Here is a 26,957-nt window from a genome sequence, read left to right as displayed (position 1 = left end):
AGATTAATTTGTTCAATCCAAACTCTTCTCCTAACTTCCATTTCCATTCCAACTGCCTACTGAACATTTGGAATTGGATGTTAATAGATATTTTAAACTCACTATCTCTAAAACAGAATTTATCTTTCCTCCCAAACCCTCCCTTCTTCTTAATTTTTCTATTATTCTAAAGAGTACCACCAACCTCCTGGATAACTGTCCAGACTTGCAATCTCAGATTGGTGGCTTCTTTCCCAATCCAATTTGCCAAATTCTATCAATTTTACTTCTATAATAAATCTCATATACACTTCTTTCTTTCCTCTGATATTGCCACCACACTGGTACATCACCCCATGCCTGGACAATTACAAAAACCTATTGCTTAGCCTGCTTGCCATAAATCTCTCCATTTTAGTCCACCCTTCATTTGGCTGTCAAAATGATCTTCCCTGAAGTCCAAATCTAATCATGACATCCCTATATTCTATAAATTCCAGGGTTCCCTAATGCTTCCAGAATCACATATAAAATCCTATTTGTTATTAAAAACCCTTCACAATCTGTTCATTTCTTATCTTTCCAGTCCTTTTACATCTTACACCATTCGAATACTATGCAATCTAATGTATTTAGAGGCAGTTCAAAATGTTAGAGGACCTGATGACTAGTATTGTCCTAGAGTATGATTTGAACACATGAATTTATTCAACAGCTCATTAGTGAAAGCCAGGAGTTGTGATCAAACAGTATATTCTATCAGAGCAGTAATGAATAGGGTGTAATGCCAAATAGATTAGAATAAAGAAAACTTTCCTTGTGCTTTAGTTCCTAGAAGGAGTTAGAAGAAACATAAAGTGGTTCCTTTTTTCTTTTTGAAAACTAAAGATCATAATGATTTGGAAGCAACTTTGTAGGCAATCTTCTCTAGAAATAAGCATGCTAGAAGTGGAAACAGAAATAGAATCAGAACACTTAAATTCTTTGATCTTCTTATCAAATCAAGGACAATCTCAAAAGAATCCAGGGCAGATTATTCTGAAGTAGTGATGCAAAAAAAAAAAAAAAAAAAAAAAGCTCAGATTTGTACTGAAATAGTACATTTATATGAACTATTGTAGAAAAGTAAATACTTCACTATAAAAAGACATGCAAAAACAGATTTTATGAGTATTAAAATAAAATTTAAAGATAGACCAAGGAATTTAAATTTCCCAAAGATTGCAAAAGTTTTGTCAATCATAAGGTTTAAGGCAATGAGATTCTATCTTCTGTAGCACCTGGCATGATATGAGGCACGCAGTAGTTGCTCATTATGTACTTATAGATTAGTTCACTTTTATTTGTATTAATCTTTATTTGAGTATTTGTTGAATATTTGCTGTATGCCTACTATTGTACCAGGAAGCATACAATAAAACAGATCAACACAAGAAGCACATAAAACAGTAAGCAATAAAAAGAGTTTGTTTTCTTCTTAGTCCTCTGATGCTTTATCATGGTATAGAGGTGACCATAATAGTTCAAGGATCAGTCTAGCAAAATCTGGAATTTTTCTCCAGAAGTTTGATAGCTAAATGATGTTTTGGTTTTTGTGGGGGATTTTTTTTTGACCAAAGCAACTCATAAATGATTTATTACTACAAGTGGAAGGGACTGCAATCCATATTTAATCAATCAACCAACAGATTAAGTGCCTATTATGTACTAGGTATTAGCCATACAAAACCAAAAATGAAATAGTGCCTGCCTTTGAAGTGCTTTTTTTTTTAAATTTTTTTTTTAGTGGAGAAAGATGATAAGATATATATATATACGCATATATATATACATATATATATATATACATATATATATATACATATATATATATATATATATATATATACATACACACACACGCGCGTGCATGCGTGCACACACACACGCGCACACACAAAATAAACAAGGCCAGTTTGTTGTGGGGGGAGAGTATAAGTAGCTGGAGAATTAGGAAAACTGATGAGTTGACATTTGTGTTGAACTTTGAAAGGATTCAAAGAAGAGGAGGCAAGTAGGGAGTGCATTCAGGTTATGGATAACGATTCAGAAGTTGGAATGTTTTATGTGAGGAAGCTCAAGAAAGCAGATTTGACTAAATACAAAGTATAGGAGGAAGAATAGTGAAAAGTTAGAAAAATAGTTTGGGGCCAAATTGTGAAGGATTTTAAATGTCAACCAGAGGTTGATACATTCAATTTTACAATAATAAGAAGCCATTGGAGTTTATTGAAGAGGTTACTGTAGTCCTCACTGATTTTCCCCCTTTCTAAATTCTTTTAGGATTTAGCCTATATCTTACTACTTGTTCAAACTTATCCTTTTTGGAAACTGCTTCAGTATCTTTGTATCTATAGATGGGAAAAGGAAGAGGCAGGGAGACCAATTAGAAAGCTATTTAAATAGTCCCAGGTGATGGTGGTTAGAACTAGGATGGTGGCCAGATGGTAGAGGGAAGGTCACAGAGGGGAGAGATGGTGTAATTGTAGAAGTGAAAAGACTTGGCAACTACGGGGTAGGGAAAGTGAGGAACTAAGAAGCAATTTGAGGCTGTGAATTTGGGGGACTAGAAGGGTGTAAAAATTATCATTTATATAGTACTTCAAAATTTGTAAAACATTTCATAAATATCTCTAATCTAAGGATTTTATTCCAAATTTTTTTCTCTCACAGTAACCCTGAGAAGTAAGTGCTTTTTTCTCCATTTATCAGATGAGGTAGATAAAGGTTAAATGGCATGCCCAGTGTCACATAATAGTAAGACAGAATTTGATCTGTTAGCTAGCTCTGTTTTACACATGTTCAATTTGAGATGCCTGTAGAACCTCCATTCAAAATACCCAATAGGTATTTTGGCATTAGGAAAATTAAAAAAAAAAAAAAAGATTGAGGAAGGTGATTTGTAGCGAGCTGTTGTCTCTAGAAGCTGCCGGATCACTCTCTGGGAAGAGATCTGCTGTGTGTTCTACTCAAATCTCTCCGACAGATTCTTCTTCCTGTAACGAACCGTTGTCTCCAGGCAGTTGCTGTTAACTCTTGTCCAGAGAAGTGACTTCCCTTCCTGCAGAGAGCCCCGTCAAGCCTGATGCAATGCAGAGTCTTCTTCTATCTCTGGGAGTCCTCTCTTTTATTCTCCCAGAGAATGGGCGTGGGATAATGCAAGGGCTTCTGGGAAGAACCACCTCAGCCAATGAGCCTGCTCCTTCCATCAAGTCAACCTGAGTTCTCACCTTGTAATTGTCCAACCTGAATTCTCACCTTGTCACTATCCAGACAACCCGAGTTCTCACCTAGTAATCCCAACAGTGATTGTAGGATTTTAGGCTTATTCATTCATAGAGTCAGAGCTAGGAGGATCTCAAAGGCTAACTAATCCAGTCCCTTCCTGTGAGATATGTGACTTATTCAATGTCACTGGGGAAGGGTTCCTGAAAGGAAAGGTATTTTAACTGTCTTCTAATCTGGTCATAGTTTCTAAAGTACTAAGGTAGAAGAGATATGGTTATTTGCCTTTTTGTGACTTAACCTCTAGGTTTTTAGGTTTCCTGAGCTACCTCCTAGAAGCCTGATTAAATAGTTAATATAATAGAAGAAACTTAGGCTACACTACTTAATAATGCTCTATGTGTATTATCTTATATTATCCTCATCACAACCCTGTGAAGGAAATGCTGTGTTATTATCCCCATTACACAGATGAAGAAACAGTCTTACAAACAGGTAGGTGGCACAGTGGATAGAGCCTGGATTTGGAATCAGGAAGACTTGAATTAAAATCCTGACTCAAACAACAATATAATCTTGAGGCATCTCACTGTCTTTTATCTCTATTTCATTCTACATTGTTGCTTTTGTGTTCTATAGTATTAACTTTTGAGATTGTAAATTCTGTGAGTTAGGAATTGTGTAAATTTTTTAAAATCTTTGCATATCAGCTGATACTGTGCTTTCTATTAGTCAGTGCTTAACATGGATTTGTTCAATTGACATGACACTAGTGATACACAGATTCCACTCTATAAAAATGAGAGCAGTTGAGAAATCAAACTCATATAAGTGTATTCTTAGGCAGACTAATTAGCAAGGTTGTTTAATATCAACATTCGATACCCGGGAAAGATGGTCAGCCATAATAAAATACATAGGAAAAACAAATTTTGTTATGACTAAGGAAGATGGGGCAAGACACAAAACGGAGAGGAATCTGGAAACGGATATCGAGCATTTTGGAATAAGGTTCACTTCTGTATTATCCGGAGGTATTTATTTAAGAGGACAAAGTGGATTCCTTGGTTTGGAAGTTTAAAAGCTTTTTTAGAGCCCAAGAACAAGGGAGGTGAGAGAAGGGAAGAAATTTTTTTGGCTTGTTTCCTTCATACATAAATCATTACCTCTCCAGGAGCCCCCAAGCCCAGGTTTCAAACTGTCGCTCTGTCACCCTCCACCCACTTGATCCCTCCTTTGCCCCGCCTCTCAGAGCCCCCCCATCCCGCGGTGCCCCTTGCGCTGTCCGCGCGACCCGGCAGAGGGAGGCAGAGGGACACATAGAAAGAGCATCAGCCCTGGCAAAAGCCTCCTCAGTGATGAAGCGCGGGGCTGGGGTGTGAAGGGCGCACGGACGGCACAGGCAGGCGCTGGTCACTTCTCCAGCGAGGGTGCAGCGCGCTGGGAGCTGGGAGCTGAGAGCTGGCTGGCATCACCGCCGGCATTCGTGGGGGCGGCCCTAGCTGAGCTCTCTTCCTGCCCTCCGGTCCAGGAGCCGCTCTGCACAGGCTGGAAATTACACACACACCGGGATCCATGGCTCTCACGGGGTGCGCGTCCCGGCTCTCCGGGCTCCCGCTGCTCCTTCTGGCCGCGCTCGTCTACTTCGCCTCCGCGGGGGCACCAGGTACCGTCCCCAGTCCTAGGGGAGCAGCTCTCCTCCCCCGCCCCTGACTCGTCTTTTCTTCCCTTCCTCTCCAAATCCATCTCTCTTCCACCGCTCCACGCACCGTCCTGTCTCCTCCCGGAGGGGCCGGTTCCGGCCCCCTGTGCTTTGCAGTGTCACTAACCTGTCCGTCCTCATTCACTCCAGCCAGGAAGGGGGTGGCGGTGGAGAGGGCGGTTAGAGCATCCTCTGGGGAAGGAGCCACACACGCGAAGGTGGCGACCGTGCACTCGGTGGCCCCCGATGCCACCCTCCGCGCCAGGAATCCACGGAGAGCTAGCTTCCCGGGTACCAGAGACCGCGAAGGCGCCCTCTGCGCGCCGGACTCGCGCTTTTGCGCGTGGAAGCGCCAGAGGATTGGGGTGGGCTTTCCTGTATTCTGAATGTTCCTCTCCCCGCTTCACCTGTTAGCAGGGGTGGAGACAGTTCGGAAAGAGAAGTCCGGGCAGAATCTTCTTAGAGGAACTTGGATAGAGAAACGGGGGGCTCCCGCCGGACCATCCCGTGACTGAGTTAAGAAAGAACAAAATGTGTCAGGGCAGAGCCCGTGTGGACTCCAGGCACTGTTGGACTGAGCATCCAGCCGCTGTGCTTGTTCGTGGGAAGTTTCTAATCAGGATAAAGGGGCGTTGTGATATCCCCCTCCCCCAAACCTCCATTCCTTCGTGGGGCAACGAGGTGGGAGTGACAGAGAAGGGAACTGATGGGGCCGGTTGGGGAGGAGAGCTTGGAGAAGGAGGACCCATGTTAGCTCTCCTGAGGACTTTTCTGAAAGCAGACTTAAAACGGAGATGGATGCTGTGGGTGCTGAAGTGATTTTTAAAATGTCAGTGCTTCTGTAAGCTTCTGGAAAGGGGAAAAAAAAAAAAAAAACGATTCTCAGAGGCTACAAGTCATTCTTATCGTGGTTTATTTCCTTCATCCTAAAGTATGTAGTGGCTTCTGCTCCCACCTCCTCTCTCGAAGGCCTTTTCACTTTAAAAAATGTGTGGGCATTCTTTATGTCATCAGTTAGTAGGAGTCCAAAAAGCTGAACTATTTGTTGATAGGAGTCACTCCCAGTCAAGGGAAGAAAGTCCGTTTTGATTAAGCGTTCTTGCTTGATGATATGGAATATGAATCCTTTGCCTTTTGGTTGTCATTAAAATAGAATTCAGGGGAAAACCCTCCAAGGAATGAGAGTAGGATGGGGTTCTTTGCCTTGTGGACTTTTTCTTGGTGGCATAATCATTAGAGTTGAAAGATCAGTTTAGAGTCCCTCACAGACAAGTTTAAAGTTTTGCTAAATAAGTCTCAAAGTGAAGTGGTTCAACACCTTATTCACAGATTTTATGAAACACATTAAAAAAAAGTCATGTACTGAATTAAAAAAAAATTTGAATGCTTTCCAAAAACCCATTCCCACCCACTCTCCTTGTATATGGGTGCCACATATATGCACATATTTAACCATAGTAAATTGGAGTTAAAGAAACTGTGTTGTTCTAGAAAGTTGACTAATTGAAATTTTTGCTAAAATACCCTTATGACTGTTTCACCTTCAAGCACCTGGTTCAGGCAACAGTATTGGAATTTGGAAGCCATACTTTGGGAACCAGGGTTTGTTCCTAGTAGTCCCCTGACTTCCATCATATTTCCCTCTCCTTTTGCTACTGCTTTGCTTTCCATAAATTACAACAAAGCTGTGGAATGCTAGAACTGGAATATTTTCTGGCATTCTTCTTCACCATGTTGACATGGGGTTTATAGTTAAGTGATCTCTAGTCCAGAAGTGGATAAAATGGGACAAAAATCTTTTGGGCTGACTGACAATCAAGCTTAAGTTAAATAATGCTGCGGAAAAGTCCATAGAAACCTATGCAGTAGTCCTCAAACTTTTTAAATAGGGGCCAGTTCACTGTCCCTCAGACTGTGGGAGGGCCCGTACTATAGTAAAAACAAAAGCTCACACTCTGGCTCCGCCCCTCAGCCCATTTGCCATAACCCGGTGGGCCACAAAAATGTGGGGGGGGGGGAGCATATAAGAGCATGCTATATAATTATGGAAGAAATAATTTAGTTTAACTGCTATTGTGGAAAAGTTTTCTGTCTGTACTTCACTATTAAAAAATTAAAGTATCATCCTTCACAGGGCTTAGATGCTTCATCTATACATCATAAAGTGAAGTAGAGACTTGACAAATCATTGGTTAATTTGATTAGTGTAGATAGTCAAATTGTATAAGTCAAGCCAAACAAACAAAACCCACACCTGACATTCTGAGGTCTAAATTTGCTGTATCTATAATCCATTTAAAACTTGATATTATTAGAGTTAGTTTGATGGTGACAGATGATCACAATTCCAAAAATGATTTTTAGAGTAAACTGAAGTTCATAAATGACTAAAGCTTCGAACAAAGATTTTTAAAAATCTTTTACTTTCTAGCAACTTTATTCTTTTTAAAAATAGAGATCCCTTAAAAATGTTTTCACAAAGTTAAGGGCAAACTTTTAAAGGTGAGAAGTGTCATAGATTTAAAATTGAAAACTCTATCAGTGTTATCTAATCAAAAGTCTTTATTTTATAAATGGATTTCTCTGAGATCCAGAGAAAAGTTCAAAGTCACATAGGTAGTGAATAGTAGGTTCTGGATTCAATCCCTAATGCATCTGGCTGCCAGGTATTGCAATTTTTTCTGAACACAAATTCATATGACTAGATTCCTTCTCTTCTTTTCTTGTGGCCTAAAACAGAATGTCTGATCTTTTCTTCTAAAGGAAAGAGTGGGTGGTATGAGGAAGAAGTGGTATTGCTATTTGGCAGCTAGGTGGCGCAGTGGCCTGAAGTCAGGAAGATGAGTTTAAACAGCCTCAGACAGGAGCTATGAGACTCTGGGAGAGTCACTTAGTTTGCCTCAGTTTCCTCATCTTTCAAATAAACTGGAGAAGGAAATAGCAAAAAAAAAAAAAAAAAACAAACAAACTCCATTATCTTTGCCAAGAAAACTCCACATGAAGAATTAGACACAACTAAACCTATTAAATAAGAACAATTTTTTTTTTAATTTGCTGGGTTCTTGTTAATTTTTCTTATTTTATCATAATCTAGAAAGACAGGCTAGGTATATCATTTTTGACAGACAGTCTCTTTTTGGGTTGAATTTGAGTTCATAGAAGGACTTTTTGTTTAAAATATATTTGGAATTTTATGGCCATACATTGTCTAAAATTTCACCCAGAGATTAATTTCTTTGAATTTTCTTTGTATTTAACCAACCCCTAGCCCAATTTGTACTTTACAAAGGCAGACATCAAAGGGCAGCAAATTAGCGGAGAGTTAGCTTTGGGATCATGAAGACTTGCTTCCAATCCTGCCTCTGATACATATTGTCTCTCCAAAACACTTTAAACCTTAGTGCCCCTAAGCAACTCTTTTAAGAGTTAAGATTCTAACTTGTATTGATAAAATTTCTCACCAGAGGTTCTCCACATCAATGAGATTTTATGTTCAAAAAAGAAAAAAATGCAGGTAGAACATTTTAAGAAATTTTAGATCATTAACACCTTACTCCAATATGTCTATCTAATTGCTTTTTGCTTACACATATTACTTGGAACTAGGGCCTTGGAGAAAAGGGAATCCTTAAGAGTATTCAGAAATAAATAATTAAGGAAGTGGGAGCACTGGGCTAGATGAGGTCTCTTACAAATGCTTAAGATTTCTATCTTAAGTCTCAAATAAGTCAGAGTAAAGTGGTTCAACACCTCATTCACAAATTTTATGAAACACATTTTTAAAAAATCATGTATTAAATTGTTCTCTATAAGAGAAGAAGGTCCTTGTTAGTAGAATAGATTGGAATCCCATTGGGGGGAGGAGTAGAAGAACCAAGGTAGGAGGGTCTCCAAGACAAACTTTCTCTGATTTGAAGTTTTCCTTAGGGAAGGCTCTGGTTGAATCAGCTTCAGAGGAACAATAATGAACAGTAGAAAGGGCTGGTACAATGTTGTCTCTTATGGACAGGCTTCATGAACTACTCTTCTTACCACAGAACCTGAAAAGAAGTTTCTTATGAAGGGAAATAGAAGAGAAACAAATCTGGAAGATGGAGAGGTTCATGGAATCATGAGGTCTAAGAAAGGACCTAAGAGGTCATTTAGTCCAACTCTCTCATTGTACAAATGAGAAAATTGACACCTAGGGAGAAATGATTTGTTCATGATTATACACGTTGTAAGTAGCAGAAGGCAGTATTCCAACTCAGATTTTTTGACTCAAAGCCATAGTGCTTTCCACTATGCTGAGCTTTCATTTACTTTATTTACTATCTGATATCAAACTTTCACTGTTAATATGATTTTTTATATAGTTTTCATGGGTTTAAATGGGAAACTGTTCTTACTTGTTAGTGATGCTCAATATCATTGCATATATAATTTGCACCATAATTTGTCCCCTTCTCTGGAAGATGTCAACGAGTATCTTTACCATAACAATCATTCAGTCAACAATCATTTATTAAGTGCTTACTATTTGTCAAATAATTATTATTCAATTATTCAATGTTTGGTTCTCTTTCTCAATCATCTCTTTAGGTCTCTTTACATCTGTAGTTATATCTATATCTATATATACATATATGTATATACACATTTATAATCAACTTAGATGGGATATATACTTATTCAATTCAGCTGATTCCAACAAATGCTAATTAAATGTTCATTGTATATATAACAGTGAGAATTCAGGATAGAAAGACAAAAACTGATCTAATCATTGATTGTAAAACATTTATAATCTAATAGGGAGGAGTCTACATGGACAAAATTTAAGTATAGTACCAGGTAGAATATGATAAAAACCTAAAAGAGATTCACAGAAAAAGTTCTAAGAAAATTAGAGCATTTTCAGTAAATTCTCTTTTTCAAAATATTAAGTACTTACTATGTGCCAGGCACTGAGGTAGTGTTGGTGATACAAATAAAAAGCAGTAAAATTATTTATGCTCTTAAGGAGCTTATATGCCATTTCAAGTGATATCGTGTCCATATTTATGTGTAAATGTCATATATATGCTTTAAATGCTTAAAATTACATTAAATCTTTTGGAACACTTTGTATAAGCCTGTAGAGAAAAGATATAAGATAGTTAGGGAGAGAGAAAAGGAGGGAGAGAGTAAAGGAGGGAGGATAAGAGCATTTGGGCAGACTAAAGTGCAGAAAGGTTGAAGTATCATGTATACCTACTTCCATTTGGGTAAGGTTTTACTTAAAAGGACACTTTACATCATTCTCATGGATAACTTAGACCTTGATTTGAACTAAGAAAGATGAATCTTCCTGACTCCAAGCCCATCGCTCCATCCACTGGAGTGCGAATATATAGTTCTGGAGTCAGAAGAAGCTGTGTTCAAATGTGGCCTCAGACACTTACAAGTTACTTAAACCTGTCTACTCCTTGCTACCTATCATCTTGGATCGGTGCCTGAATCCCTCTGGGATTTAATTCCAACAATTGTAAAAATGATGGGCTTGTACAAAATAAATGGGAGTACAGTGAGTTAAAAATGAAATGATTGAGGAAACAAAGGTTTGATCATCTAAACATATTGATTTATTAAGCAATGCATGGCAATTGTCTAACAAAAGGGGACCAGATCTCCTCAACTTAGACCTGGAACCTAAATACACACAGACTTTTATATATTAAAACAAATAAGGCCAACTAATTAAAAGGAAACAACACAACATTAGGTAATCTGATTTCTAATTAGATGAAAGATTAGGAGTATTCCAAGTTGGGAGGTAATAGCTGCTGTTCCCTGAATTCAGAAGAAGAGATGTCTCATTCCTCCCAAGTATAGATAAACAATTGAAGTAACATGGAAATAATAACTGATTGACCAATTTGGGACCAGTTTTCAGATAAGACATGGGTTGCTCAAGATGTATGATTGTGAGGAAAATTCTTGCATCAATCTTTGAATCTGACTGAGTTTCTGGTCAACATTACTTAGATTCCTACGTAAGGGTCTATAAGCAGCAGATAGAGGTGGTCCAGCTTCCCAGTCACACAGAGCTAGGCTCAAACAGTGCAATAAGTTTTCTCCCAATTGCCACAATTAATTGAAGTTTTCTCTCAGGAAAGAATTTGAATTAGACTCATAACTGTACAGGAAGAGAATTGAGGTAGCTCCAGAATTAAGTCACAAAATGGCATGAGTATAGTATCTCAATTCCCACAATTAACCACTAGATGTCTTGATCCTCTCTATTCTCTCAGGAGAATAGAGTAGTAGTTGTAGTTCGGAATCCATGATCCAGTGACTATATAATTCATTGGCCACACTGCCACTGCTTTTATATCAAACATTTACGGAATGCTTGCTCTACAACAAGATTTGGTCTTTATCCTTTAAGGATTTATGAGCAAGTTATTGAAGTAGGTGTAGTACCTACCTTATAGGGTTATGAGGCTAAATGACATAACATGTGTAAAGTGCTTTGTGAATCTTATAATCATATAATATAATAATAATAAAAGTCTTATATAAATGTAAGTACTACCATTGCTGCTATTGTTGTTGCCATCATCAACATCACCACCGCCACTATCCCAACCATCATCATCATCATCATCATCATCATCATCATCATGATCCATAGTGATGGCCAATTCCTTTTTCTCAATACTTTCTTTCTCTTCCACATGGAAGTTTTTTTCCCCCAAGTGGTGGTTATCATGAATTTGAATTAATTTATTAACGTAGATTGTGCCCTCCTTGAAAATGGAATCCTAGGAAGGATGTCTGCTAAAAAACAAAACAAACAAAAAATCTTCTTCACACAGTTAAGAGTTTTCAAGAATTGTTCTTAGAATTTTCCTTTTTTCAAGAAATGCTTCTCATTCTGTGAGAGGTGGGAGGTTCCCTTTTCTTCCTCCTTCCTCTCCAAGAATCTCAAGTAAAACTGTAGTTTCTAAATCCTTTAGTCATCAGAGGGCGCTCATGGCATTCCAGTGGCATAGCAATTCATTCAAACATTCCTTTCCTTCATATGAAGGAATCCATACATCATCCCAACAAGAGGAACCAGCAGCAGTAACTGTGGTTTATTGCTGGGGTATGTGCAGGTTATCATATATTCCTATCTAATTCCTGTTGAGACTAATTTGTTTTAGGGTCAAGACTTGTTTTCTGTTTTCTTCTTTGTACTTTGAAAGATTCTGGAATTCTGGGTGAATTATATAGCCAAGAAAAACAAAATTAATGTCACTTTCATTTACCTAGAAGTAAATTCCCTAATGGGCTAATGCTTCTTCAGCTGCCCCCTCCCCTTTCCTCTTTCATTAGTTGGAGGAAATTTCATCATAGCAAAAGTCAAGAATTTCAGTCTCTTAATTAGTCAATTTGCTTACTTGTTAGTAGATAACAAATTGGTTTAAAAGCTTGTATGCCATATTCACCCCCATCATATGCATTAACAATTTGAAGTCTCTGTGGTTCCAAGTGGAGATAGTAAGGCTAAGCTTTGAGTGCTCAGCAGTAGACAATCAGTAGAAAAGAAAATAGAAGGAAGAGGGAAAAAAAAAGGGCATGAAGACAGAGGAAAAAAAGGAAGAACTCTGATTCCATGCCAGGAAATCTAGTTTCCGAGTTCCTACTCAAACCTACAATTTTTATAATTCTAGTAACACTAGAAGAATATAAAACCTTTATTTAATAAATAAATCAAAAGACAAAGTATACATCAAGGAAAGGTTGGTAAATGATTTTTCAAATGCCAACCACATCTGACATAGGATGTCTTCCAAAACAGATGCAGTCAGCCAATCAATAAGTATTTATTATAAAAATATGTGTAATACATACAATAAATAAATTTTTATTAATACTAAATATTAATACTTATTATGTGCCAGGTAATGTACTAACTTCTGGGGATATAAAGAAAGACCCTCTCTCATATTCTAATGGGGGAGACATGTAAACAATTATGTACAGACAAGCTGTGTGTGTATGGGTGTGTGTGTATTTATACACATACACACACGTGATTGTTATTAAATCAATAAGTTATTTTTCACTTGTGTCTGGTTCCCTGTAATCCCATTTGGCTTGTCTTGGCAGAAATACTGGAGTAGTTTGCCACTTCCTTTTCTAGTTCATTTTAGAGATGAGGGAACTATGGCAAACAGGATTAAGTGACTTCCCTAAAGTCACAATTAGTGAATATCTGGGGTCAGATTTGAACCCATGAAAATGAGTCTTCCTGATTGCAGTGCTCTATCTGCTATTCTACTTAATTGCTCCATATATACATGATAAACAGGAAATAATCTGCAGAGGGAAAAAAAAAAAACTCTAGAATTAAGAAGGTTTAAGAAAGGCTTCCTGTAGAAAGTAGGATTTTAACTGGTACTTGAAGGAAGCTAGGGAAGTCAGGAAGGAAGTGGTGATAAGGAGGAAGACTATTTTAGGCCTAAATGCTGATGGATGAAAATGCCAGAAATTGATTAATAAGTATCTTGTTTGAAGACAATGAGGAGAGAGTCTTAGATGCAGGAGTCAATGTTCTTTCCACTACACCATACTGAGCACTGTTTTGGGCATGCAATAATTAGATATAATAGGATACTATTTAGTCATACTTCATAATTTTTAATAATTACATATTATTTCCTTTTGCTTTCTATTCCAACCAAATAAGTCTATTAGATGTTCCCCAGATGTATCTCCCCTTGCCTGGAATGTATTCCTCTTCTGCCACTTACAATCCCTAATTTCTTTCAAGATTCACTGACTCCTACTGCAGGGGTTCTTAACTTGGGGTCCATGAACTTGTTTTAAAAGATAATTTTATTTCAATATAATTTACTTCCTTTGTAAGTTGAAATGCTTTATTTTGTTCACTTAAAAACATCATTCTGAGAAGGGATCCATAGACTTCCCAAGACTGTCAAACAGGTTCAGAATACTCAAAAAAGTTAAGAATCACTGCTTTTAGGTTAGTTTCTTGTCGATGACAAGACATCCCCCTTCCTGACTCTCTAAATCCATAGACTTCTTGTAGAGGAGTGTCTATTACTTTACCTCAATTTTCTTTTAGCCAGTCAACTGTTTATGATAAACTACACTCTATTGGCAACCATTTGGTTTATGTCCAGTAATCATATCTTTTACTACAAATTCCTCTGGATCATCTGGTACAGTTGCAAAATTAATTAGCTTAAAGGTCATGGGAATCTGTGTTGGGACCAGTATGATTTAACATAAATGAACTGTAAGTAGGAATACACAACAGATTTGCAGAGGACATTAAATCCTTTATACAAAGGGAAAACTAGCTGAGTTAAGTGGCAGAAAGATTTCACAAGTCTTAGTGGCAGAAATGTGTTAGTTGTTGTTCAGTGAGGGCAGGAGATCAAAAAATGATATAAATTTTAATAAGGATGCTAAGCTTAGGGTTATTAGTGAGAACTCAGGTGAGAGATTCATGTATCATTTTGGGTTGCTCTCTGAAGAAACTGTTCCTCAAAGGCCAATTATCAGGAGGAGAACTGATAATTAAATTAAATATTTTGTTCAAAACCTTGGTACGTCAGTTGGCTTCCAAACTTTTTGTAGTTGGGGTTATCTCATTTTATTGGCACCATGTGCCAAGAAATAGAATATTTGTAGATTTCTAAAAGGGTAAGTGTACCTTATTTTGATAGCATGAAGAAAAATAAAAAAGAAAAAAGGAAAAAAGAGAGAAAGGAAAGAAGGAAACAGCAAAGGAAAGGAAGGAAAGCAGGAAAGAGGGAAACAATGAATGAAGGGGAAAAGGAAGGAAAGAAAAGAATGGAAGAAAGGAAAGAAGGGAAGAAAATAAAGGAGAAAAGAAAGAAAGAAAAGAAGAAAGAAAATAGAATTTATTAGGTACTCACTATATGCCAGACATTGTACTAAGATTGGTGATATAAATAGAAACAAAAAATAAAAGTCTGCTTTAAATCAGCTTACATTTTAATGGGAGAAATCAGTATACAAAAAGTTGCTGCAAAGAATAAGTTTGAGAGTGGTATATGTGAAGGTACCTGACACAGGGGCATGGTTTCGAAGCCTAAAAGCCAGAAACAGGGTCAGGGGGCAGATAAAGAGAATTCATCTCCTTGAGAAACTCTTTGATATAATTGAGGGGCTGGAACATATACCTGTAAAATGACCAAGAGTGAGAAGTATTGTCTTGAGTTCTAGTCTTTGAATCCCCATTTGGAAGGTATCTTAGAGGCCTTCTCATTCTACTTAATACAGTAGTATTTGGAGTCATTTGGACACAAAACATTTTGGGGCTTGAGATACATTGTCAGGAGCCATTGAGGGTAGATGTATTAGCCAGGGACAGTTACCACTGGAGAGAAAATGATTGACTTTTAAAAATAAACCACAAGACAAAAGTCAGTCTTTTATAGCTTTTCTCTATTTTTTTGGACAGGTGATGGAGCAGGCAAAATACTGTATGGAGAAGAAGGGACTAAGGAAGTCTAAAGCACTTAGCTGGGGTGGATAACAGAAGTAGGTGGTTTTCTGATGACATTAGATATATATTTCAACTTCTTGGAGCCTCAGTTTCCTCATCAGTAGAAAGAAGGCTTTAGATTAGATCAAAACTTCTTAAGCTTATAACCCACAGAGAGTCACATAACTGAATATAGTTGGTTTTTTTTTTTGCAAAATTATGATTTATTTTCAGTAAATATTTGATTTGTATATTTATTTTACAAATTTATATATCCAGGTCACATAAAAATTTATTGGGTGAAAAGGGGTCCCAAGTGGAAAAGTTTAAGAAATTCTGGACTAGATGATCTTTACAATCTCTTTTCACTATAAATTTTGTGAAAATGTGATTTCTTGCCATACATTAAGATTTTTAGATATTGACCCCTTGATCATGGAGATGCAATTACATACTATGTTAAGAATGAGGAGAAGAACACACACACACACACACACACACACACATACACATATATACTCAAAGACTATGAAATAATTATATATCCATTTGTTTTACTCTTAGATCAGAGGAACCCTAAGCTAATTTGAGAAGAGAGATATACTCTTCTAAGATGGCTCATTGATATTGAAATTTTCTCTGGGAAATCCCTATTCATAAAATGCAGAGGCTTCTAGGCTCCCATGAAATGATGGGATATGGTAATAAAAATATTTCCTTATTTATTCAAGTTTGAAAGCAACTTTCATTTCTCCTAAATATCTGTGGCCTTGTCAATAATGCTTTTCCTGAATACAGTATACCTCCCTTTCTACAGAGGAAATGGAAAACTTCTTTCACATGGAAGTAGTTTGTTAATATAATTATGGATCAGTTTAGCTTTGAAGAATGCTTTGAAGAGTAGTTTTATTTCTGTAGTTTGTAAAGAGACCTGTGTATCATATGTGTTGAGGCTAAGAGAGAAAGTCACTTTTAAAAAGACTTTCTTCTTTTACCTTGCCTAGTGTGATTTACTCTTGTAAAATCCCACCTATGAGCTACTTTAGCATTTTGCTTAAGCATCTTGATACAGGATGCTACTTGGCAGAGGATGGCTTCAAATCCATGAAAGATGGCAAACATATAGGAGATTCCTTTAAAACAAAGGCTTTAACAAGGACGAATGTTGGAGGAGATGTGGGAAAACTGGGACACTAATATGTTATTGGTGGAGTTGTAAACTGATCTAGCCATTCTGGAGAGCAATTTGGAACTATGTTCAAAAAGTTATCAAATTGTGCATACCCTTTGACCCAGTAGTGTTTCTATTGGTCCTATATCCCAAAGAGATCTTAATGGAAGGAAAGGGACCCACATGTGTAAAAATGTTTGTGGCAGCCCTTTCGTAGTGACAAGAAACTGGAAACTGAGTGAATGTCCATCAGTTGGAGAATAGGGATAAGTCATGGTATATGAATGTTGTGGAACATTATTGTTATATAAGAAATGGTCAGGAGTATGATTTTAGAAAGGCTTGGAGAGACTTACATGAACTGATGCTGAGTAAATGAGCAGAACTAGGAGTTCACTGTACATGACAACATCAATATTATATGCAACAATCAATTCTGATGAACATGACTCTTTCCAACAATAAGATGATTGATGCCAGTTCCAATGATCTTATGACGAAGAGAGCCTCTACACCCAGAGAAAAGACTGCAGGAACTGAACGTGGATCACAATATAACATTCACATTATTTTTGTTTTTTCAGCTTGCATTTTGTTTTCTTACTTTCTTATTTTGAAATCTGATTTCTCTTGTACAGCAAGATAATTGTAGATTTAACATATATTTTAACATATTTAACATATATTGGATTGCTTGCCTTCTAGGGGAGGGGGTGGAGAGGAGAAGGAGAAAATCTGAAACACAAGGCTATGCGAGGGTCAATGTTGTCAAATTATCTATGCATATGTTTTGAAAATAAAAAGCTTTATTTAAAAAATAAAACAAAGGCTTTGGACAGCTTCAAGTTTGAGGGACATATTGGCAAATAAAATTGATTATTCCATCACTCTTTGCTTTTATTCAGAAGGAGGAAGGCCAGAAGAAATGTATTAATTTTTTTAAAGAAACATCCATTGACACAACATTCATCCCTTTCAACTGATTCATCTCTATTAAAAAGTTATAAACTTAGTATTGTATATCAATACAACTAACAAAACTTGCTGAATAATGATATATGTTGAGATTAATTTCAGTATGTAAAATAAAAACAAAACCAAAACAATTTCTCAGTCCTTTCTTCTAAGTTCTCATCAAGATACTTTGTCAACAAATATTTATTAAGTAATAGGCAACTAGGTGGCACAGTAGACAGAGTGCTGGGCTTGGACTCAGGAAGAGTTCAAATCTGGTTTTAGACACATACTTGCTTTGTGACCATGAGTAAACTACTTAACCCTGCTTGACTCAACTTTCCTCATCTGCAAAATGTGCTGGAGAAGAAAATGGAAAACCTCTCCAGTATTTTTGCCAAAAAAATCCCAAAAGGGGTCACAAAGAGTTTGATAAAACTGAATAACAACAACAATTTATTAAGTACCTACTCTGTACCAGGCATTTTACTAAATACTGGAGATATAACAAAACAGCCCACAGTCTAACTGTTAATTCAACCTCATTAATTTTCCTTTTGTGCAGTTATAATTAGCTATACATTTCTTTCTGTTGATTCTGATCGCTTGCTTTATATTATTTCTTAAAGGTACATTCAAATTTCTTTGCATACTTCATATTTCTCCATCTTAATGGAATTATTGTATTCTAATTCCTTAATGTAGCACAATTTAGAGCAAATGAGAGTGTATAGGAAAGGTTGGGTTTGTTGTTTGTTTTTTTTTTTTTAACTAGTAGTTAAAGGGCTATATATAAATGTGAGCATTCATTCTTATTCATTAGCTATTTGTGGTAGGATATTTAAATAATAGTTTCATCTTTAGGAACCAAAAGGCCAATAATGGGTATTTGGTGGCTCTAAGGGACTTTAAAAGACATCTGACCTTGCAAATCATGAACATGAAATGGGAGTCTCCCAATGTTTGTAAGTTCCAGCTAATAATAAAGCATGTTAGATGTAATATTAATTTTTAATCATTAATTATTCTTACCAGTTCAGAAGTAATACCTTAAAGAACTATTCATATTATGGTAATTTTCCCCTAATTATTTCTAAATCATCATAGAACATTGGTAATAGATTGTATGCTTAGGAAGAATCATCTGTGACCTCTCATCCCCAATCTAATATGATCTTTTAGTGACATGGAGAAGAACAGTTTGCATGGAGAGATGGAGATAATCAGCCCATTATTTAATTTTTTTCTGGCCTACTCATACTATATCTGGAATATTGTGTTCAGTTTTGGGTACTATATTTTAAGAATTTTGTTGATAAGGTAAAGATTATCAAGATCATCCAAATAGGCAAGCAGGAACAGTGAAGGATCTTAAGTTTATGTAATATAAGGATCAAGTAAAGAAATGAGAGATGAGGAAAGAAGACTTGGGCTATGTGACAGTTACCTTTGAGTATTTGAAGATGAATTAGATAGATCTGCATGAAACTAGAGAGCTGAAATGGGGAAAATGAGTAGATGTTATAGAAATAAAAGTGAAATAGAATACCTTGGGAGGTCATGAATTGTCTCTTAGTGGAGATTTTCTTGCAAAAATTAGACATTACAAGCTATTACAAGCATTGAACTATAGACATATGTCTCATTGAATGCTGCATTAATTTTTTTTCTGGACATCAGTGAATATACTTCAAAACTCCAGGCACTCCAGGCATCCACTCCATGTGATCAATATATAGCTATAGTATCTATATATAGAAAAACAGCATATACACTGCAAAGAGGATTGTCCTTAATAGGCATATGATACTTTACAGATATTATTCCACTCAATCCTTCAAAAGTATTATCTTCTTAATCCTTCACAATCCTATTTCCATGTGAAATAAGTGCTATGATGAATGATGAGGAGTCTGAGGCTAAGAGTTTAAGTGATTTATCCAGGGTCACAAAACTGTTACTAAGTTCTAAGGTAGAATTTGAACTCAGTTCTTCAAGACTTCAAGTCTAGCTCTCTATTTGCTGGAATTTCAAAGATCTGCATTTAGTTTTTGCCTTTGATACATGTGACCATGTATCTCAAATTTCTATCAGGGAAGTCTATTATTGCACATGCTTGGTTTGGAAAACCCAGGTTGCCCTTGACTTAAATTTTGCCACCCTATTAAGGATGCTAATTTAACAATGCACCTTTGTTTTCTTTATTCTTTTAGTTGTTTTCCTCCTTAAAAGGTTTTTCATATGTGTTTTCCTTTGATATTTTCAAAGAATGGTTTCTTAGTCTATTCTCCATGCTTCTGGATATGTTGCAGTCTGTTTCCATCATACCTCTTATTCTGTTGGATCTATTCCTGTTACAAAGTTTAATTTGATACAACCTATTGAAAAGTTATATAATATTTGGGGAAAGAATGTAGGACTTGGCCGATAAAGTTACAACTCCAAATTCCTCAAGACTAGAACATATCAGTAGGTGTCTTAATGGAATGGTCAATTCATTTGATTAAAGAGGGAGTGGCAATTATAGGAGAGAAGCATCTAGGAAAATACAGTCAATAACTGGAATATGGAGATTTAGATTTCACTCATTGACTTAGTGATAGCCTGAGAATTTTTGTTTCAGAATCAGAATTCCCAGATATTTCATTTTAGTCTGCTTTTTAGAAAAGAGAGATAGAGACAGAAAGACAGAGACAGAGAGATAGACACAAAGGCAAACACAGAGAGCGATAGACACAAGAGACAGAGTGCCAGAGAGAACATGGTGAAATAAATATGATGAGATGATAAAGGAGAAGAGTATAATATAAAAAGTGTGCCAGTAAATGAACATTTTTTCCACTCCCCAATCTTGTCAAGGAAAAAAAAACCCAATCCACCCAAATAAGTCAGAAATAATCTTGAACATACTCTTTGTATAGATAGCTAATAGTAGTATAGTAGAGATAGTATATCTCTACTATAATAGTATACTATAATAGTAGTATAGTATACTATAATATATAATAATATTATATATATATAATACTATTATATATAATAATATATAATAGTATACTATAATAGTAGAGATGATGATCTGGTAACTGGCTAGAACATTCTTTTTCAAACTGTGTTCTAAGGAACTCTGAAACATCCTGAGTTTTAAAAAATGTTTTATTGATGCTTTTTGCTTTTTACTTCTTCATAATTTTCTCTATTATCTCTCCTAGAATACCATCTCATATAATAAATAATATTTAAAGTGTTTTATTTTTATTTAATTTCCCTGAAATTTCTTGCTTCCAGTTTTCTAGAGCCTGAAAAGGGAACTAAAGCGATAGTATCTATGAATTGGGAAACTTTAGATTCAAAGATCAAAAAATCCCTTGATAGGATCTGTGTGGGTACCTATTCCATTGAAATAGATCCTTCCACATTATCGCATGCTATTCAATTCTTGCTTGTGTTTTCTCATAAATCCTCCACATATTATCTTGATTACAACAGACTCTGGAGATCTTTTGTTCTTTTCATATTTTAGAGATGCAAAAGTACCCCTTTGATTATATATCTTTTATGCTTCATTCTTGCATCATGATTGGATATTTTCCTCTCTTTCTCTTTTTCTATCTTTCCTCTTTTTTCCTCCTCTGCTTGAAATTTTTTCTCCTTGTTTTTTTTTTTTTTTTTTTGTGTGTGTGTGTGTGTCTGCTGGTTTTCAAAGCAGCTAAATAGAGCTGTTAACTCCATGCCTCTTTTTGTTCATGGGGTCTGTTCCTTATAAGGATTTGACTCTTTAAGTAAACAATTTGCATATGGTAAATAACATGTCTCTGTGCTACTTAATCCTTGTAAAGAACAAACATTCAACCCAAACACTAGGCCTGAACTCATCCCATCTTCAGGATTGACTAAGTATATTAGACTTTGATTATAATAAATTAACAATGTTATTTACAGCTATTTCAATGGTGAACTGACTTTGTGGGGGTATATTCATATAGATAACAAGAAAATGTTTTATATATTGGCCAGTTCCTTTGCATTTTGAAATTTGAAATTTGTTTTTTTTTTTAACTCATACTTGTATTATCAGTATAAAGATCTAGATACTAGCTTGCTAGAACAAATCACTTTCAAAATTTTTCAAGTGATTACACTTATACCTCAGAAATATTGTGAATTTGTTTCCAGGCTATCATAATAAAACAAGAATCACAATTAAAGTGATCTTTCAGGTTTCTTAGAGCATTTAAAAGTTATATTTATACTATACTGTAGTCTACTAATTGTGCAATGGTATTACATCCAAAAAACCCAACATACACACTTTAATTAGAAATAATTTTATAGCTAAAAAATGCTAACTATTTTTGAGATTCCAGCAAGTTGTAATATTTTTACTGATGGAGGATTTCACCTTGATGCTGTTGGCTGCTGACTAAAGAGATGATTGCTGAATATTGGAGTAACTGTAACAATCTCTTAAAACAAGACAACAATGAAATGTGTCCCATCAGTTGACTTTTCTTTCTACTTGAATACTTAGAGGCTATTAGAGGGTTATTAATTGGCTTAATTTTAATATTGTATGTTTGTGAACAGGAAGGTCCAAGGAGAGGGAGAGAAATAGATGAAAACCATTGGTTGGTGGAGCAGTCAGAATATACACAACATTTATTCATTAAGTTTGCCATTTTATATGGACGTGGTGTCTCAGACAATTGTAAAAGTAACATCAAAGTTCACTGGCCACAGATGACTGTAACAGATTTTGTGGCTGCTCAGTTGTTTGCAATACTTTATGACTCAATTTGGGATTTTCTTGGTAAAGATATTGAAGTGATTTGTCATTTTCTCCTCCAGTATATTTTATAGATGAGGAAACTGAGGTAAATTGGGCTAAGTAACTCCCCCTGGGTCACATGGCTAGGAAGTGTCTGAGACCAGATTTGAACTCAGGAAGATGAGTCTTCTGGACTCCAGGCCCAGCATTCTATCCTCATTGACTTATAACAGATATAATAATAATGGAAAAGTTTAAAATATTGAGAGAATTACCAAAATGTGGCATAGAGATATGATGTGAGCACATACTATTAAATAGTGCCAGTAATCAACTTGCTAGATGCAGGGTTGCTGCAAACCTAAAAAAAAGTACTATCTGCAAAGTGCACTTAAGAGAGGTACAATAAAATGAGGTATGCCTGTATAGGGCACCACAGGCGACTTTGAACCTAGTTACTTCCTATTCCCTTTTCAGTCTAGTTGGAAGGAAGCACAAGGGTTGAGGGACTTTTAAGGCTGCAGATCTGTCTTGTATGAAAGAACAATTATTTACATTCAATTGATAAAATTACAGATCAATGTGTCTGGCTTCTGCTCTTGGGATTCTTTTTTAATATATTCGATTTTATTCTAACCCTATTTTCCCACAGATTCCCTTCCCTTCCCAACCTCCCCCTCCCCAAAACCCCCCAAAAACAAAGACAAAAATAAAAAAACCAAAAACCTACCCTTACAAAAATTATGGCATTGCTTCAGGGAAGAAGAAATGGTCCTTTCCTTATGCCACAAAAGCTATATAAAGATACCCAGAGAATCAAATCTTCTGATTTCCAATCTTAAAGAGGTTTTGTATGTTGGGTTTCCTTAGGAGTGGCAATAGCTTTGGGATAGATATTGAATAAGAGAAATGGTAACAATGAGGTATAGCTGATGAAAACTGCTGCTGGTGTCATCCTCAATTTCTCCATTTTGGATTTGGAGTAAGAAGGCATGCATCTAGATGTCTGGCTTATCTGATGTACAGACAGAGCCAAAAAAAGTGCTTGCTTCCAGGTCTCAAAAAGTAAGACCTACCTTTCCCTTTGGGGTTGGCATATCAAGGAGTGCCAGTCATAGGGAGTTACAGTAGGTAATGGTGCTAGCAAAGCCCATTATAAATGAACTCTGATGATCTCTCTTTAAAGATTAACAAATTGCTCACATTCAAAGATTTGGATGGTTCCCCATGGCTCCTTTTAGCTGGTACACAAAAAATGTGATTCACTATTGTGTTCATTGACTTTTGAAGATCCATTGTAAGCACATTGGTATTTATGTGTGTGAATTGAGCCTTTCAGGCTAAATAAAATGATGCTTTGTGGTTAATGGAGATCTGGGAAATGTTAGAGGTGCTATGGGCAATTTGCAGTGAAGTCAATTTTTGTGGAGGTCCTGACATAATAGGGCGTTGATAGAGGTGTGCCAACACACACATGTGTTAAGTTTGAATGCCAACATAGTGGTAATGTCTGCTAAGACTGGGGAAGGCAGGTTAAGTGGGTCAAGGTCATTGCCCAGTAGACAACAATCGCTTGTGGTTCATACTTCTGAAAACTATCCTGCATATTTTCATTCCCCTTGATTTCACACCTAATTTTCCTTTTTCTTTTATTATAGCTTTTTATTTATAAGATATATGCATGGGTAATTTTTCAGTATTGACAGTTGTAAAACCTTTTGTTCCAACTTTTCCCCTCTTTCCCCCCACCCCCTCCCCCAGATGGCAGGCAGACAAATACATGTTAAATATGTTAAAGTATAAGTTAAATATAATATATGTATACATGTCCATAGTTATTTTGCTGTACAAAAGAAATCGGACTTTGAAATAGCATACCATTAGCCTGTGAAGGAAATCCAAAATGCAGGCAGACAAAAATACAGGGATTGGGGATTCTATGTAGTGGTTCATAGTCATCTCCCAGAGTTCTTTCGCTGGTTCACACTTAGTTTTCCACGTATATTGCTACTAGGTCATGTGAAGGAACATTTAAATATGTAATTGTTCTTTTTGGGTTGTTTCAGCCATGTCTGACTTCACGGTACTTTGGGGGTTTTACTGGCAAAGATATTGTAGCAGTTTGCCATTTTCTTCTCCAGATCATTTTACAGATGAGGAAACTGAGGCAGACAAAAGGAGTCTTCTTGATTCCAAGCTCAGTACTTTATCCACTGTGCCACCTAGCTTGCCCCAATGTATAATTAATTTGAAGCTATTAAAATGCAGTTTTGTGAAGAATGTGACAAATACTTAAGAAATATAAGCCAGAGGAGAGTGCCTAAGACTGAGGATTGGGAGATTTGGGTTTTCTGAGTGTCTCTGTATAATTGTCCTCCGCGGAATCCTACTCTTATGACTATCATAGTGTGAAGGTGATTCTAGGTTTGCAGAGATCCTATTAGTGAATTGTAAGCTTTGGTAGAATCTACTAACTTGGGCTGGACCACAAACAGTTTGTTGATGGAGGGCCAAACAGCAAATTTTGCCAAGCCAATTACCAAATACTTGATGTTTATTTTTGGCCACAGTCATAAATGAAAACTGTCTATATACTTGTGGAGACTTAAAAAATCATAAAATACAACGGATTTAAGATATTGCATGCCAGAGAAGTTAAATATCTTGTCTGAGGAGAGCCAAAATTTAAAATTTAGATTTTTTTTTGGTATACAAATCCAGAGATAGCTCTTACCATATCACACTGCAATCAAAGTAATCAATAACTAACATTTATACAGTGTTTTAAAGTTTTCAAAGCACATTATATTTATACTATCTCATTTACTTCTCAAAATACTCCTGTGAGAGACATGCCATTATTATCCTCATTTTATAGATGAGGAAACTGAGGCTGAGTGAGCTTAAATGACTTCTTTAGGATCACATGGGTATTAAATGCTCAAGGCAGGATTTTGAATTTAGGTCTTCCTGACTTCAAGTCTGGGCCTATCTACTATGTCACAAAGCTGCCTCTAAGCAAGTAAAGGAAGGATATAATCTGTGTGTGCAATGAGTTTTCTGAAGAGGGCTCAGCCTGTAAGTTTTAGATTCAACATTCTTTCATTCAACAGCTATTTTATTAAGTATCAGCAATTTGCAAAGAAGTTGTGTTTGTTTGCTTTAAGAGATGCCCAGACTATAGTGTGGTTTTGAAGAGCCCTTAGGGTTCTTGCCATTGGGGGAATCTGTTAGGTTAAAAGGGAAAACTAGATAGTACTATGCTGCACAGAGAGCCAAACCTGGAGTCAGGATAATTCATCTTCCTGAGTTCAAATCTGGTCTCAGACTTTTACTAAATTTGTTATCCCTCTTTGTCTCCTCATCTGTAAAATAAATGAGCCAGAGAAGAAAAAGGCAAACCACTCAGTATCTTTGTCAAGAAAACCCCACATTGGGTCATGAAAAGTTGATATGATTGAAAAACATCTGAACACCAAAAATCAAGTAAGATATTTTTGTTTCTGGTGTAGTAACTAACTAAAGATATAATCTACATAAAAAAGCTCTTTGGGGTCCTTAGAAATTTTAGGGTGTAAGGCAATCCTGAGATCAAAAATCTGAGAACCTCTGACTTGCTTTCAGGCCTTTGGGAATTTATAGTATATCAATGTTGGTCGGAGTGAGGAGGGAAGGAATAGCTACATTAAAAAATTCAGTAATGCTCATTAAATATTTGTCGAATAAACAAATGTTTAGAGAAAATAAAATTTCTGCATGAAAAATTATCTTATACTTTTGTTTGTTTTCAGTATTTTGGCTGGTAGCATATGTTTTCATCCCCACACTTTTGCTTTCATGAATATTTTGTATAATTGCATGACCAGGGACCTTGGTGATACTGAGTAAAAGGCTTTAAGACTTTATCTACAAAATGACAAGATATTTAGCCAGATGAACTTTGTGAAAAATATCAGTCAGTCATTCTGTATTTTGGCCTTGTTGTGCCAAACATCTGATTATTCTCAAATTTCTGAAGGTGTGGTATCCTGTAGAAAACTATTAACTGAATTATTCTCTTTCTTTCTGGGTCTTTGGCATTCTTTTTGGATTACATTTACAGATTTGTTTTTTTTTATCCCAGTAACAATTGACTTCTAGTTTATAGGAATCTTTTCTGACTGGCCTATTGATTTTCTTTGTTGAAAAAGTATGATTATGCTGGAATCTATGTTTTCTCCATTTCACAGTCTGGGAAGTTTTTGGCTGGTTTTAGTGGAAAGTTAAACTTGCACTTTGAGTGGAGATGAAATAGAAAGTCCTTACATAAACACAGAGACCTTTCTTTGTTGCATTAAAAAATAATCCCTCATACATATAAGGGAACTAGTTAAACTTGGATTTTTTAAAAGAAAATTTTATGGAAAAGTGTCCTACATTCCTATAGTTATTTTCATAATTGAGAGATTAACAATTGTTAATAGTATATTGCTGTTGAATCAATGGGTTACAATTATTGCAGTTAAAATGTCAGATATATAGAAGAGGGTTTGCAGATCATTAGATACATAGAAGAAGATGTAAAGCATGATTAAAAAAATAAATAGAGCTTTATTCTAGTGTCCACCCTCCTTGCCTTGTGTAGATAGGT

The 26,957-nt window shown here is 36.0% G+C and overlaps 1 protein-coding gene across 1 annotated transcript in view; it reads left to right on the top strand.

The window, feature by feature from the left end:
* Positions 1-4,530: 4,530 nt before the first annotated feature.
* Positions 4,531-26,957, top strand: part of FNDC1 (fibronectin type III domain containing 1) — a 116,571-nt gene continuing 94,144 nt past the window's right edge. The window contains 1 exon segment of the mRNA XM_074309402.1: positions 4,531-4,909. Coding sequence (XP_074165503.1) covers positions 4,819-4,909 — 91 coding nt within the window. The 5' untranslated portion in view covers positions 4,531-4,818.

Source organism: Sminthopsis crassicaudata, chromosome 4, assembly GCF_048593235.1.
Source record: "Sminthopsis crassicaudata isolate SCR6 chromosome 4, ASM4859323v1, whole genome shotgun sequence".
Taxonomy (NCBI): domain Eukaryota; kingdom Metazoa; phylum Chordata; class Mammalia; order Dasyuromorphia; family Dasyuridae; genus Sminthopsis; species Sminthopsis crassicaudata.
The sequence above is the reverse complement of the archived record's forward strand: the minus strand, read 5'-3'. Positions and strand labels throughout refer to the sequence as shown.